The 15,864-nt window shown below is 38.3% G+C and overlaps 1 protein-coding gene across 1 annotated transcript in view; it reads right to left on the bottom strand.

Moving 5' to 3' along the window:
• Positions 1 to 310: 310 nt before the first annotated feature.
• Positions 311 to 15,864, bottom strand: part of DPH5 (diphthamide biosynthesis 5) — a 29,027-nt gene continuing 13,473 nt past the window's right edge. Inside the window, exons 4-8 of the mRNA XM_019623820.1 lie at positions 12,480 to 12,516; positions 10,494 to 10,614; positions 5,011 to 5,050; positions 3,465 to 3,568; positions 311 to 2,148 (exon numbers count right to left, since the gene is read on the bottom strand). Coding sequence (XP_019479365.1) covers positions 1,925 to 2,148; positions 3,465 to 3,568; positions 5,011 to 5,050; positions 10,494 to 10,614; positions 12,480 to 12,516 — 526 coding nt within the window. The 3' untranslated portion in view covers positions 311 to 1,924. The remainder of the gene's footprint in view (positions 2,149 to 3,464; positions 3,569 to 5,010; positions 5,051 to 10,493; positions 10,615 to 12,479; positions 12,517 to 15,864) is intronic.

The following is a 15,864-nucleotide window of genomic DNA, read 5'->3' as shown; positions in this document are numbered from 1 at the left end:
GTGTGTGTGTGTGTGTGTGTGTGTGTGTTTTAAAGCATCTTTTCCTGTTTCTCTGCATGCCTCATAATATATTCTAGTCTAGTTGTTAAAGAGACCCATTTTGTTATCATGGTCTGACAAATGTTAAGCTTTAACAGGCAGTTAAATTATTGGCTGATCGTCTTGGTTTTTATGGAGGCTTGATTTTACGTTAAAGGTCTTGTCCTTAGTTTTAGCACAAACCCTTAGTCAGGGCATAATGTTTACTACTAATACATGGCCATTCTAGGGATTTGATGCAAAGTCTAAGGTGCTTATCAAGCCTTCTAACTTGTCAGAATTCAAACTCGAAACGCTGACTTCTTGCAATATAGAGCACCAGACTCTGCTCAGCTTTTCTACTGTTTCGGCCGTGCCTTTCCACTAGGTGCCCTGCAGTCTTCTCTGCACGTGCACAGTTCAGGAGTTAGCCAAAGAGTTAAGAGGAAATTACATAGATTGAAAGCCTCCTCCCTCAGTGCCACCCTCATTTCTGGGATTTCCGCCTTCAATTTACAGCCTCTCTAGCAGTCCCTACCTCCTCTGCTACCTGAGCCAGTAAGACTGCATGTCCTGTTGCCTTCCAGCTGCCCTTCACCAGGACGACTGGGGATGCCCTGAGGGGAAAGCCACGTACGAACGGGTCTCAGCCTGCTTTTGGTCACTCCCCAGTGCCTTTACACAGCGATGGTATTTTGTCCAAAGTTCATAACTGAGAGCGTTTGTACATTATAAGCTATTCCACCATTACCAAAACCAGAAGTCCTTCATTTTGTAATTTTTAAAAGTTTGGTTTAACACCTCAGGAGAAAACAATACAGCACTGGTACTTAAATGTCCTTACCTCTCTCCTCTTTGTGTCCGATAGATACAAAATGGAATGTTTCATATATATTAAAAAATCTCTTATCTCAAATGAAATAAGTAAAAAATAATCTCTTGCTAACTGATGCTCCCAGCAAGTAGAGAAGTATCTGTTCAATTTCCAACAACTTTACTGAGCAAAAGGGTCAGATAAGTTGATCATGCTATGGAAACACTCAGAGTTAGACCAACTAAACTAGTGGGTAACAAAGCTATTTCTGTTATGAACAAAAAGTATAAAACTCTGTGGTCATGAAACAGAATAAATGCAGTGTTATTTACGAGTAAGAAAAATGTCACTACTTTCATCCATATATAGTGGCATATTAACTGAGTTAAGTGATATGACGAATCTTGACTAATCCATTATTGTCTTCAAACTTAAATTTTGTTCATCTTTATTTTGTAGTCAGAAAGTTTTCCAGTTGTCAGCTAGGATGTGAAAGTTGCTATTTAAAACCAAAGAGCAACTGTACATGGTTGGCTGAACATTTATAATTCAATAATTATATAACCTCCAAAATACAGAATATGAGTTACATAATTAGGATGTCAGCTAAATAAGACAAGGCAATTCGGAATGATGTCATTTTGTGGCATGTGCTCGGATGAGCTTTAAGCAAGTAGGACTTACTCTTCCCACCTCTGTTTACACGCACTCATACCAACTGCTGTCAGGACAACACAGTCAGGACAGCTGACATTTTAAGAAGGAAGAAAGTTCCACCTTGTGTAGTCTGGGTTCATAAGGCAAAACTGCTTTTAAACGACTCTGTTTATGGTTGTCTATCTACAAGTTTCCAGTTTGGTTGGCTCCATGTGTATACATCCTGAAAAACTGCCAAATACCAGCAACAACCGATGATATAAGAGGGAAAAAACTCATTGCCTCAGGAAACCAAACATTATTGAGTCAACATCTTTCTTTTTAGTCACCTGTTCGATACTTATTAGGTAAACCAAAGACCTGTTCAATTTGTTATACAAATGTGTATATAACAAATTGACTGAAATTAACATCCAAAATAGAAAATGTCCATGTTCAGAGTCCATCAATGCTTTGGGATTCTGAGCTGGTTTCTGGTATAGAGAACAGACTTAGCATCTCCATCTCCAGTGGATGCAGGCTGCCTCCTGTGATGATTAAGGAATGTAGTGGCCCTCCCAAGTCCACAGTACACATCTGCTGCAAAGTGCCGGCAGCGATTTTCTGGTCCTCAGCTCCAACCCTGGCCAAGCCAACACAGAGTGTCTCCTCGGTGACTGCTGTTTAATAAAAAAACGATACCACCCACCATTCAGTTCAACAAATGTATTAACCTATCCAACGTTAAAACTAACATCAGTACCAAAAGTACATGAAAGATGCCCCCCAAATCTTAAATCTCCTTAGTCACGAATGATGGACAATTATCTTATCTAAGGCTTTTCTAAATCATTTGTACTACCTGACAAATAAAGTACAATAGTACCTGTACTTCCCAATTTTACTGGTTCAGAATACAAAGTCTTACCTTAGTTTAAGTTTTTAGGATTTAATAAACAATTACCTATATCCATATGCTTTACAATTGCATAGCATTTGTGTTAAATAGATTCTAGTGAACAACGTTTATTACATGCTTATATTTTAATAAGTTACTTGAGATATGTTCACATTGACCAAGAAATACTAGAAAAATTTGGGATGCGATAAATACATAAATTTGAGTTTATGCTTAGCCAGCTAATTAGCTATGTGACAAACTCCAGTTTTTTTTCATATTTTTAAAAATGGAATACTATCTCTCATAGTTATAGGACTACGATAATAGATATGAACATTATTTAGTGAACTACAGAGCCCTTAACAAATAATGGACATTATGGCATTACTCTAAAGTTCAAAATAACCAACATTAGGGAACTTTAGTATTAGTCACTCTTTTGCAACAGCTGAAGGGCTGGCTCTTTCATGGTTTTGCTGTTTAGTTGGGAAAGCTGTCCTGATTGAACAATGATCAAAATGGGGCAAATTATTTACACGAGGACAAGCAAGCGTGTGAGGAACTCTGAACAAGGGTGTGGATATAGAACACCCTTGTAGATTATTTGTTTTGTGACTTTAACAAAGCTTTCTAATGAGAATAAAATAAGCAATGGCCACTCAAGAATCTCTTTATATACCCTTTCTATCAGGAGATAGGCACTCAAAGGAAGTCAGCACCTTGTAACAGAATATAATGACACGTTCATTCAAGAACCTCTTCATAAAGGTTTACTGACAATCGACCGTGTATTACATACTACGCACTGTGTCTAGATATTATGAACATAAGGATAAATTCTCTTGTCTTCATCCTGGACAAAACTATCTCTGATTCAGTGTTGAGAATGAGAAAAAGCAGAATAAACATATTTTTGCAGGACAAATCTCATTATAGAGTTCTGCATTTTATCAAAATATTTATACAGGAATGTATTTACTTCAGATCGACTCTTGCCTCAGTGGTGATGGCGTATCTGCGTGCCAGATGCTCTAGCATACACACATCTCCATGCAGCACTAGGGGAGTATCAGAGCCCTGTTAGGTCTCGAGTACCTGGGTCTTCTCCTCGTGTTCTCTGATTCTGAACAACCTCCAGAAGCTGCTGGGCTGCTTGGTTTACACTCATATACCGAGGAGGTTCGTAGATCTTCCTTCCCCTGTAAGAATAACACGAGGCGCCATTGTTCGTAGCTACGAAATTACATGAGACATCCTTAACCGAAGTACTTCCCCAGGTGCACTCAAGTACCACGTCCACATTCTGTCTGAAGCCTGCACATGATGCCTCCCTTAATCATACACTAAAGCACGGGTACAGTGATTGTTTATCTGAAGTTTCTTAAGCTTTTTTCATTGTTCTACTTCAACTGCCCTCTGATCTCAGTGAAATGTTGGCAGAAATAAAAGTCCAACAACTTAAAGATAAATGTCTAAATCAAAGCTACCTTTATTCAAAGAGACGCCTTAGGCAAAAACAATTCAAAATAAGTGGAAACTTGTTCTATAACCTAGCTTAATCAGGTTCTATGTTCACATTCATTGCCATGTTTAAACCACATATTCCACTTTTCACTTCTTCCTCTAAGAATGTAAAGGGGTAAATATCTGAAAATCTTGGAGGTTAAGATAGTTTACGTCTGTATGACTCAAAAACCTACCATGTTTGCGCAATGATCATAATAATACATAGCATTTGCAACTTATAAAACAGTTCATATAGATTATTTTACTGACTCTCAAAACAATTCTGAGTCAGCACTGTCCAAAAGAAATATAATTTTAAATTTTCTAGTATCCACATTAACAAATATTTCAAAAGAGCAAAATAAATTTTAGTATTTTATTTAACCCAGTATATCCAAAATATTGTATTTCAACATTTACTCCTATTGAAATTATTAGAGATTGTTTTTGCATGAGGTCTTTGAAGTCTGGTATTTTATGCTTACAGCACATCTTGATTCAAATGTTAAATTTTCATTGGAAATATTCATTCTTGACCTGTATTTAGATTTCATAAAATTCATGGCTGTACAAGTAGATTTACATGTTGAAGTTGTTCTAAATATACTTCAAAGTCTTCCAACAACTAAGTTGAGTATTAGTTTTAAATTAATTATAATTTATAATTATAAATTCAGTTCCAGTTACAAGAGCCATATTTCAAGTGTTCATTAGTCGTCACATGTGGGTAGTAGCTACTGTATCAGACATTGCCTAAGCAGAAAAGGATTATTACTTTCATTATTCATGTGAGAAAAATAAGGCTTAGAAATGGAAGTAACTTGCCTAAGAGCACATCACCAGCGATAGACTCAGGACTCAGACTCATGTCTACTGATTCCCAATTCGTTAATTCACTCCACAGATATTTACAGAGTGCCTATTAGGTGCCAACCACCTTTCTCAGTAATGAATCCATAAAACCTATCGCTGTTTCCACTCTATCACACAGCTTATCATTTCATAAAAGTTTGATTTTTAACTGTTAATGAAAGCTGATTTTCAACAATCTTTAAAACTCATGTCATTTAAGTAGAATTTACTGAATTGTTCAAGGAATTAAAATAGATGTAAGCATTCTCAGAATAAGACTTACTTGATGAGATTTTCCAAAGACTGCTCCTTTACTTTGATGTCTGCAGGAAGTGAAAAACAGTTTCCTTTTAATTTAATAAATTACTTTATCCAAAATCCTATGTAAACCTAAGTTTTGGGGAAACATCCTTTTCAAGTCTCCAAAATGCTCATTTGAGAGTTTGTGACAATTTTCCCTCATACTTGAATATAGCCACTTTTACTGGAAATACAGAGAAGAATGGAAGCTTGTGGTTGTGTAAAGGTAATTAGTTAGAAAACAAACATGAGGTTGGCCCTGAGACCATCCTGAAAGAATCCAATTTCCTCTTAGAAAAGAAGACACAGGAAGGAGTTAGATAAATACTGGCATCTACAGTACCTAACAGCTAATCAACATCTTTGTGTTCGTTTCTACTAGCTGGTAACTAACTGCACAGACCCAAATGAAAAGTTTTGTTATGTTCCTACCCGGAATTATTTTTCAGGCACTAGAATGTACGTTTCCATGCATGTAACATCAATACAAGAAAATTCTTCTGACATTTTGAAGAGACTTTTGTTTTCTGAAGAATGGTAAGACGTACACCAATAGCTTATTAATAAACACTTTCATACCAAACAGTCATATTTTAACAGCGCTTTCCCGAGCCCTGACGCCAGCTACGGAGATATCACAGGGGCTAGAACGCACGTAATACACTCTCATGAAGCCCGACACTCCAAGCGTCAGCAATATTTCACACTTGAATCACTGATGCTCAGCTGAACTATTTGGTAAAAGGTAAGAAAGCAGAATCACTGGACATCCTCAGAAGACTTCAGTATACAACAGCAACAGCTGCTTCCTGTTTCACAGGCGGAAAACAAACGGTTCAGCCAAAGTTTGTTTTTGCAAAAATAAATATAGTGCAACTGAGGGGGTCTTTGTGATCGACTTCTACAGCTTTCCTAAGTGAGTTATAAGTTCTTCTTATAAAGGATACTAAAGAGTTTGCCTGGAAAATATAGCAGAAATTAATCCCCTATATGTATTTCTGCTGTTCCTGGAACCAGCAGTGAAAGTATTTTTCTGGTTTGAAATATCATTATTTAATATTTCCACTTCTCTGGCTATATAGGGAAAAATGCATATCTGTTATTGAAAATGTGGCCTCCAACACAATTAGTGTTATAAATAAACTGAGATTCTTTTAAATGGTATTTTAAGATTTTTAAAAGTTCAACACATTTAATTCATTCACCTTGAGCTTCTGAAATGTTATTTGTGATAGTAAAGTTTATAATTTAATATTTTCCATTTTTTAGCTTTTTAAATCATATGCTCTACAGGATTATATTTTAAAAATGAAGAGGACTGGAGTATTTTTCCAGGTAAATGCTTTGTAATCAAACATAAGTGAATGAATCTCAAGCCAGACCAGTCTTAATATTTTTTTCCTCGTCTTCACACAGGCCATAATTATTCCTCTCTATTTCTGCTTGTTAGAATTAAGCTTAAGCTTCTCTTATTCATCTTAGAGCCAGGACCTAGCATAATGCAAAGTACCCAGTAGATACTCCATAAATACCTACTGAACAAATCTGCTCACATGGCTCCACCACCCACCCACCAGCCAATCTTAAACTATCCAGCCCCTAAGTAGCAGAAGTCCCAACTTCTTCATAAAGCCTTTCACTTCCCCTCAAATGCATTTTGTTCTTTGAAATATCTATACAATGTTACATTTCATTAACCTCTAATTACATCATATATATCAGTCTTATCTTACCAGGTAAAACTCTCTATGGTTTCCTACCATGGTATATTCTCACTAATCACTACAGGGCTTGGCCCATAGTAGGCACTCAATAAATATGTATTAATTTAAATGATGAGAATTCCAGATGACTAAATGATGAGATCTATGGTTTGAGGATTTGGAATCATGGTATCTTATATTTCACACCTTGTTCCTGCTTTTGTTAATGGAGCAAGAAAGATATATTGTTTAACTTTGTTTGTCTTTTCCCAGGAAAGCCAAGAAAAGAGGCAGCTCTTAGAGAGTTCAAGAGCCAAAATTCTGGTTTGTCCTTCCTGCTTCTCCATACAATAGAACTTAATTGTTGTTCAAACTTTCATGTGCACAGTATGTTAGTTCCAACTAAATTTTAAAACCCTGAGGGCAAGGGTCCATGTCTAATACTTGCTTACTATTCCAAAAGCACCTAACTCCACATTGGGTATAAACAAGAAATACTTGTAAACTGATTTTCTAACTGCCTTTCCAAAGCTTCCCAAAAAGTAAATGCTACTTTCCTTCCTTCCCTCCATTTTTTATGGATATATAGATAAGTTATCATGTACACTGCCTTTTAAGACTTTTCTCTCCCTGTTCTGTTTAAAACCTCTCAGTTCTGTTGTAAAACTCTCTCTCTCTCCTCTCTCTCTCCTCTCTTCTCTTCTCTCTTTCTGTCTCTCTCATCTAAGCTCCAATGAGTCCCAGTTTTTTAATCTCTCAGTTGCATATACTTGAACTTCAAAAAAGTTAAGACTCGCCTCTTTCTACATGGAAAAATCCAAAGACAAAACTATAAAGCTAACTAATAATGAAGTTCTAAATTGCACCGACAATAAACTAAAATAAGAAAACATAGCATTCCAGTTAATTGTGGGATAGAGGCACAAGCCAAAAAAAAGTTAGAGATGCATTCATGGCCTGATCTAGAGCTAGAATTAATTAGGTGTCAATGTGAATGGAATAAAAGGAATGTGTTCTGGCTGGAACTGAATGAACTAGCAAGAGTTAAAGATTTTCTGTGTCAAAGGCTAACAAGACCAAGTCCGAGAAAATAAACTAAAAAAAAACTCCAACCAATTAACTTCCATAAATATTTATTGAGCAGCTACACTGTGCCAGAACTCTAAACATTAGGAAGAAAACAGTGGGCGAGACAAAGTCCCAGCAGGGAAGACAATTTTAAAAATAAAACAAGGTAATGGGAAAGAAAATCAACAGGGGATACAGGGTATATGAACTGACAATTAAGTTCGAGAACTTGTTGCAACAATGTTGCTAACCTTTTTTGATATCAGAGGGATTATTCATTATGAATTTGGACCAACTGGACAAACAACCAAGTTTACTATTTAGAAGTGCTAAAAGGCTGTGTGAAAAAGTTATAAGAAAACGACCTGAACTTTTCGCCAGGAATTCATGGCTCTTGCATCACGACAATGCACCAGCTCACATGGCACTGTCTGTGAGGGAGTTTTTAGCCAGTGAACAAATAACTGTATTGGAACTCCCTCCCTACTCACCTGATCTGGCTCCCAATGACTTTTTTATTGGGGAACAGCCATGGTCATTGGTTACACATTGCTTTCATGCACAATGGCATAGTTGACTCTTTTAAGGAGGGGGCAGCTCACAGTGACCCATGAGGGGATCCAACCTGCAACTTTGGTGTTAGCAGCACCACACTCTAACCAACTGAGCTAACTGGTCACCCCAATGACTCCTTTCTTTTCCCGAGGATAAAGGAAATATTGAAAGAAAGACATTTTAATGACATCAGGGGTAATACGACGACAGCTCTGATGGCCATTCCAGAAAAAGAGTTCCAAAATTGCTTTGAAGGGTGGACTAGGCACTAGTGTTGGTGCATAGCTTCCCAAGGGGAGTACTTGGAAGGTGACCATAGTGATATTCAGCAATGAGGTATGTAGCACTTTTTCTAGGATGAGTTCACGAACTTAATTGTCACCCCTCATATACCACATTAGATTAGGTAAAACTTCACTTTAAATAAGGAGTCGCCAAATTTCTTCCATAAAGGGCCAGGTAATAAATATTTTATGTTCTGAGGACCATAGGTTTCTGTCACAACTATTTATTGCTGCCATTGTGGCATGAAAGTACCCACAGATGATACATAAGTGAAGTAACATGGCTGTGTTCCAATTAAACTTTGTTTACAAAACAGGCAGTAGGCAGGACTTGATCCATGGGCACTAGCTTGCTAACCTCTGCTCTAGATATTAATGTCTCATTTCTACTCCATAAGAAACACCAATCATTAGTAAAACTTTCCTATCTTTTTGTATTAAAAGAGAGATATTGATTGGAGTCCTGATCATATGCCAATGATATGTGTTTGAATAACAGAATTGGCTATATTACACAAATAACCTAAACATTTTTGGCAAATAGCAATCTTTTCTAATGTTCTGAATATCTGTACTTACTATAGAGGTCAAAATCACAGGTTTACCCTCTGCCCTGATCCTGTGCTGTGCGGCAGGTATTCTGGATGACTCCACACAGTGTCACTACAACAATGCAATTCAATGTACGGCCCGAGCACAGATGCCAGTACGTGAGCACTTTGCTACCAGTGAATGATGGAGTAACTACAGTAGTGACAGTGAGTATTTTTTACATTTCTAATCTTACTCATCTAAAACAGATTGTTATATATGAAAACAAACACATATAAAAAGACCACCACCTGGTCCTTCACCCCAAATAGTTTATGAGGTACCGCTCTGGGCTCCATGAGGCAAGGAGGGAGTGCTCCTATTTGATAAAAATAAAGGCACAGGTCGGGAATGTTCACAACATTCTCTAGTCACTAAGTAGAAGCACTCGGATTTGCTTTCTGAAAACATAAGTATTGTTTCAAAGGTATCAAGGATGCCACTAAGCTCTGTTCTGTTCCTCAGTCATAGATTAAAGCTTTGATAGCAGTATTTTTACAACCTCCATGGGTAAAATAGAGACTGAAGGTAAATGTGAGCCAGTATAATTCCAGTGCGTCTGCTGGATAACGCAGCCCGTGTCCTCATGATGCTCTTTCAGTACCATCACTGCAGTCTACAAAGACAGCGGTTCAGCTCTTTCCACACGAGGTAGCAAACAGAATTGGGAAGCATGATACAGGGAGAAGAGCTGTGAAAAGCAGGCTGTCTGGATTCTACCAATTCTGCCACCAACAAGCTGGGTGACAGTGGGAAAAATGATTCAATATCTCTAGGCCTCAAATTCATCTATAAAACAGGCTTCCATAAGGTGGTCTCTAGAGTCTCTTTCAGATCTATAAGTATGTAATTCTGAGAGCATCAATACTACAGCATTCAAAGAACTTCTCCAGGAAGACACAGGATGGAACTTGGTAAGAATAAATGCTCGATACAAGTCTGCTGAATTGCAGTAAATGGACCAGACCAGGGTCTTGGTGGACAAATGTGTAAGGCATGGAGTGCTGGGAAGACGTGCAAGGGCATAAGAAGGGAGCAGCATGAACTATGGCACATATGCAGGGATAGCCATGTGGTAATTAGAGCAGAAAACGTATGTCTCCCTGAGAGAATGGGACGGAGTGGGGCGTGCAGAGCGGCCAGGCTGCATCCTTTCTTACCTCTAGCTAGTTGCCCACAGAGTGGTTTCACTTGAACACAAAATCAAATTGGGAACAATCTGACAAGTCCATATTGAGAGTTTCAGGCAACTCCTAAGCCCTTACCTAATAAGCATAAGGTGTGCATGTCATTTTGTCTATTCTTCTTCACTTTGTCAAAGAAGCTTTCTGGTCGCCAAGTGTCTGTCCAAAAAACAATAGAAACTGTCTCTCCAAACTTATACAGCTAGAAAAAATAAAAACGTTAATTAATGATGGCGCAATTCACTAACTACTATTTCATAGATAATAACCAAAATAAAAAGTGAGAAGCAGACTTGAGATGGGTTAGGGATCCAATCTGTAACCAAAAAAAAGCAATAAAAGTTCTCTCTGTCCCACAGCAGCGGGTGTCTCTCTGATGCGCTTTCAGTAGTAGCCTCCCAGTATTTCTGCATTCAGTATAGGAACATATGTAACCAGTTCATAATTTAGCTATGCAGCCTAAAAATACTGAAATACAAAGAACCCAGTAGGAAGCCAAAAAAAAACCACCTTCTGAGCAGTCAGAGCAGGGCTCGCAAAGTTAATATATTATTATCCTTACTTAACAGATGAGACCACCAATGCTCAGAAAGATCAACTGACCTGAGGTCACACAGGTAACTAGGAATGAAAAAGAAACTCAAACTGCGGTCCGAGAAGTGCTCCTTGACACCATGCTACCTCAGTAAAATTCACACATGGTATACTCACTCCGCCATTTCTTAAAAACTCCCCCTACTTTACCCACCGCTTGTTCCCTTGCTAGAGTCCAAGGATAGGGACCTTTTCTCAAACCTGCTCCTTTCCCCCCAAGTGGCCCACCCACCCCATCTGACCAGCACACAACCAAGAAGCCTGCTTGGTTCCAGTTGGCTTCCAGGCTGGCTGTACAGTTCATTGAGGTTAAGTCCAGGCTTCAAATCTTATGCTGAGAAAGTCTTAGTTTTGAATTCTGGTTCTACAACTTGTTAGCGGTGTGACAATACTCTGAGTCTTTATCTCTACAACAGGAATAGTGATAACATGCTGTCTTTCCTACCCATAGGGCTGTGAGGATCAAATAACATGTAAAGTGTTTCAAACTGTGAAGGGATATGTTAATATTAGTTTTTGTTTGTTTTTTTTTTTTTAAGATTTTTTTGGGGGGAATTGGGGAAGGGAAACTGTGTTGGGGAATTGGGGAAGGGGAACAGCCAAGTTGTTGTCCTTCAGTCTTAGTTGTGGAGGGCACAGCAAGCTCAGCTCCAAGTCCAGTTGCCACCCGGCTGCGCGGCAGCAGCTCATGGCCACTCAGCTCAAGGTGCCGTGTTCAACCTTAGTTGTGGGTGGACGTAGCCACCATCCCATGCGGGAGTCTAACTGTAAACCTTGTTGCTAAGAGCACACGCTCTAACCACTGAACCATCCTGCCACCTGTTGGCAGCTCAGTTTGGAGGCAGCTCACTCGCCCATGTGGGAATCAAATCAGGGACCCTGTTGCTCAGAGCTCGTGCTCTTAACCAACTGAGCCACTTCGCCAGCCCAATATTAGTTCTTATCTAGGCACTGTGCAAAGGACATTTTTTTTCAAAGACTTAATATATGGTAAAACATAAAACTAAAGTTGTTACAGAAAAATTTAATTATTCAATTTAAACTGTGCTTAAAAGAATTTATAATAGAGCTAGAAAGCACGAGGTACAGGAAATCACATCTAGTCCTCTGTCACAAATGAGCCATGTGATTAAAGTAATTGTGACTTCAGGAAATCACCTAACTTTTCTAAGCCTAAGGTTCTTCATTTCAAAAATGAAGAAACTCGTCTGGAGAAGGGACTGTCATTCTAAGGTTTCTCAGATCTGTTTTCAAAAGCTGCTACAAGAAGGGGAAGGCAGACAGGAAAGCAACAGAGACGATGGAGGCTCAGGGTCTTCCATCCCTATATTCGTAGAGAAGCTCAACTTTTCTCTATTTTTATATACTGAGGTCTTAAAAACTATAAGTGACACTTGTAACAGTGACCTTGAGTTCCCAAGGTCAGGTTCATCACGTTCCTCATCCAGCCACAATCTCCAGCCTCTTACTTACCTGACAATGGGCTTTATTCTCCAAGTTCATTTGAAAACTGTGTAAGAAGGTATTTCCCCACAGAAGCTATGCTATCCAGTGGCAGTCGAATTCACAGATCAGTGGACAAAACCCCTGGAACTCCAAGAATTCAGAGTCCTAAATCTTCCTGCTACAGGTAACAAGGTTTCTCTGTGAAAAATGTCTTTAGAGTTCCACTGTAGGATTCCTGAATACATTTACCCAAGCTACAAGGAATGCGCCTAGCCCTGCTAAGCGGTTTTGTTAAGCAAATTCATTGAACAAATGTTGATTACAGATCATCCAGGAAGTGCCAGGCATCATCGCGCTTCGCTTCGCACAGGTATAAAGTGAGCAGCAGAGCAGAGCCCAGGCCCTCATGGAGTTCGCAGTCTTGCTTGTACTTCACACGCAGGCAGAAGCGCTGGAGCCACGGCCCTGGTTCTTCCGAGGTGGGTGATCACTGACAAGTCAAGTACCTTCCTGCCTTTCAGGAGGAACTCCCCTGCACAGTGGGTATAATAACTATAAACCTAATAATGTTTAGGGATTAAGTGACATAAAGTGTGTACAGTGCGTAGTGCCTTGCACAGAGTAAGACTGAATTAATGTTTGGGATTTGATGATATAAGAACAGTGATGTTTATAAATGGCAAGGTGAAGATGTTCTAAAATGCTGTTTCCTGCTCTAATCCAACCATTTTCCTTATTGGAGTGAGCTCAAAAACATTACCAAATATTTGAAACTACACTTATGATTTAATTCGGACAAGTTCAACTGTTTATATTCTAAAAAGGACTTTTGGCATCTCTGACTGGATTTTGAAATATTAGTATTATATTACTCTATAAAAAAAACCTTTAAGGGAAAACTGCTGAAGAAAACTATATATGCAGCCACATATAAATACTTTAAACAGGTCCTCGATATTTTAAGAGCCACGGAAATATAGTCAAGGACATAAATTCTTCATTCAAAAAGAAAGGGATAGATTTAAGTGAATTGAGATGCAAGTCACATATAAACATTAGCTGAACCATTCTCCAAAAGTGTCTCTGAATTGTCTAATCTGGGAGATTAAAGAAAACCTCACATAAGCACTGCTTTCTAGGACTCTGATTTACAGACTGTGACCATTCCCACGGCTGTGGTGCAAACTTCTTTAATGAAATCTGTAACATTATGCAAGCCGTTTCACCATTTAGATGTCAGTACCTCAAAAAAACAGAAGAACCAGTCCTTTGCGTTTCACAATCCAAGGACCTACCAGTAAAGTATAAAAGAAATGAGCAAAGTTATACAGTGATGAGAACTGCGGTTGCAGGAGCCTAAGCACTGACCGTCTTAATAAGTAATCCTTCTTGCTGTGATCATTTCCCCACCAAACATGATTGATGCAAATCTAAATTCAAAGACTACAAACCGAGCTTTTTTCTAAGAACAGTAGGTAGGTAACACACTTGTTTTGTTTTACCTTGGAGTAAGCTATAGGGAAAGTAATTAATCTAACTTGGTGTTGGATCATGTTTTTATCTATTGAAGACAAACAAAAACAACTCAAAATGATCCATTTATTCATATACAAGGCATTATCCAGTTAGAGTGAGAAGATGCGCAGGAAAGACAAATATCAGGTAGCAAACGATAATAATAAAAAACAAGACAGGCTGTAAGTATTATAAGAGTTCAGCACGTCCCCCACTTACAGAGCACCTGAAGGCGACTTCTGGAGAGAAAGGACATAAGCAGAACCTTAAAGGATAGATAAGATTTAGACTGGGGAAGTTGCACACGGGGGAAGAGTGAAATGGTATGAAAAAAGGAACAGGGGTGGGAAATCTCGGGCAATATTTAGAATGACATTAAGCAATTACCTAGAAATCGCTATTGCCTGATTTGTCTCTAACAAGTATCTTTAATTCCTGACATCTTGCCATGTGCCAATTCTTGTTCATTCCAGCTCTATAATTTATCTAGTAATTGACTATTTCTTTTCCCACTTAGTTTGAACCCTCAATACTATTTGCTCGGATGATGTTAACAGTGTTCTAACTCTTCTCACTACCACCAGTATTTCCTTCCTTCCAGAAGGAGATGCTTAGAACTTATCTAGTTTAGAATCCCTTATACTTTTTAGTGTCAAACTTTTTTCCAAATAAATCCTTAAATAGAACATCAACAGAGTTAAAGATAATGATTAGAGGAGACACTCCAATTTAACTTACTCTGAACAACAAAAATGTTCAGATGGGTTTTAAAGTGTAAAAAAGACTTGAATTGGCCAGACTTTTTTTGAAAGTATGTATTTTATTAGTAGATAAAACAGAGCAAAATTCTTTGCCAACTTAAATGTAATAACTAAGAGCAAGTGGTGAATACTGAAAGGCAAATCACTTACAGATTCTCTCTGGTTGTTCAGACCCAAAGGCAATATTTCTGAGATGACTGCCAGGATTAGTCAATTAATTTGGGCTACTCCTTCTAGATAATAAGAAAATATAGACTCTCGAAAGCTACAGACATGGCATTGCTCTCCAATGCTAATGTATCTTCGTCTTGTTAATATCTGTTTTAAATTATGGATCGCAGGAAGACATATTGGGGAATATCTTATTTCACAGATTCTAAGATGCACACTTTTTTCCTATTATAATATGTACCTGAAACAGGAATGTGTCTTAACAATCAATGAAGCCTTAAAACCACTGGTGGCCATGAGCAGTCATTGTTACCATGGGTCATATTTGTGTTCTAGTGAACACAAATACAAAGCTTGGAAAATGAATGTCAACAACTCAGAAGAAAATCTTGGAAACAGTTAATGGAACGCCATTTAATCCCTCAGAACCAAGATTGTTGGGTTAAAAATAACTAACTTTACACATTAATAACTACAAAGTTGGTTTAAAAGCCTACTACCACTGGGTTTTTACTCTTTTATACATTATTTTAAGAAATGTTGCATCAAATGCCCTGATGGCACAGAAAATGATACTCATGGAAAAACACGGCCTCAGCATGCAGAGCAAGTTATCTGGGAGGATATGAAAAAGGTTCAGGAATACTTAACCAATTTAATTATATTCCTTTTTAGGTATGCACCTGTTCAATATAAGATTAAAAACTTTCTCTAGCTAAATTTCAATGGTCTGTTCCAACAAGGGGAGAAAAAAATCTAAGTCATAGGAAAACTAAGTGTAAAAAATACTTAGTACTAAAAAAATTTAGGGCCAGCCGAGTGGCGTGATGGTTAAGAACTGGCTGGGACGCCACAGGGCCCCAGTTTGGATCCCACATATGAGGGCCAGTGACACTGCCATCCACAGCTAAGATGCTGAACAACAGCTCAACCTGGAGCTGGGCTGCCATGAGTCGCTGGCGATG

The sequence above is a fragment of the Hipposideros armiger genome, unplaced genomic scaffold (genome assembly GCF_001890085.2).
Source record: "Hipposideros armiger isolate ML-2016 unplaced genomic scaffold, ASM189008v1 scaffold_563, whole genome shotgun sequence".
Lineage (NCBI taxonomy): Eukaryota > Metazoa > Chordata > Mammalia > Chiroptera > Hipposideridae > Hipposideros > Hipposideros armiger.
Note: the sequence above shows the minus strand (reverse complement) of the source record. Positions and strands in the feature narration are given on the sequence as shown.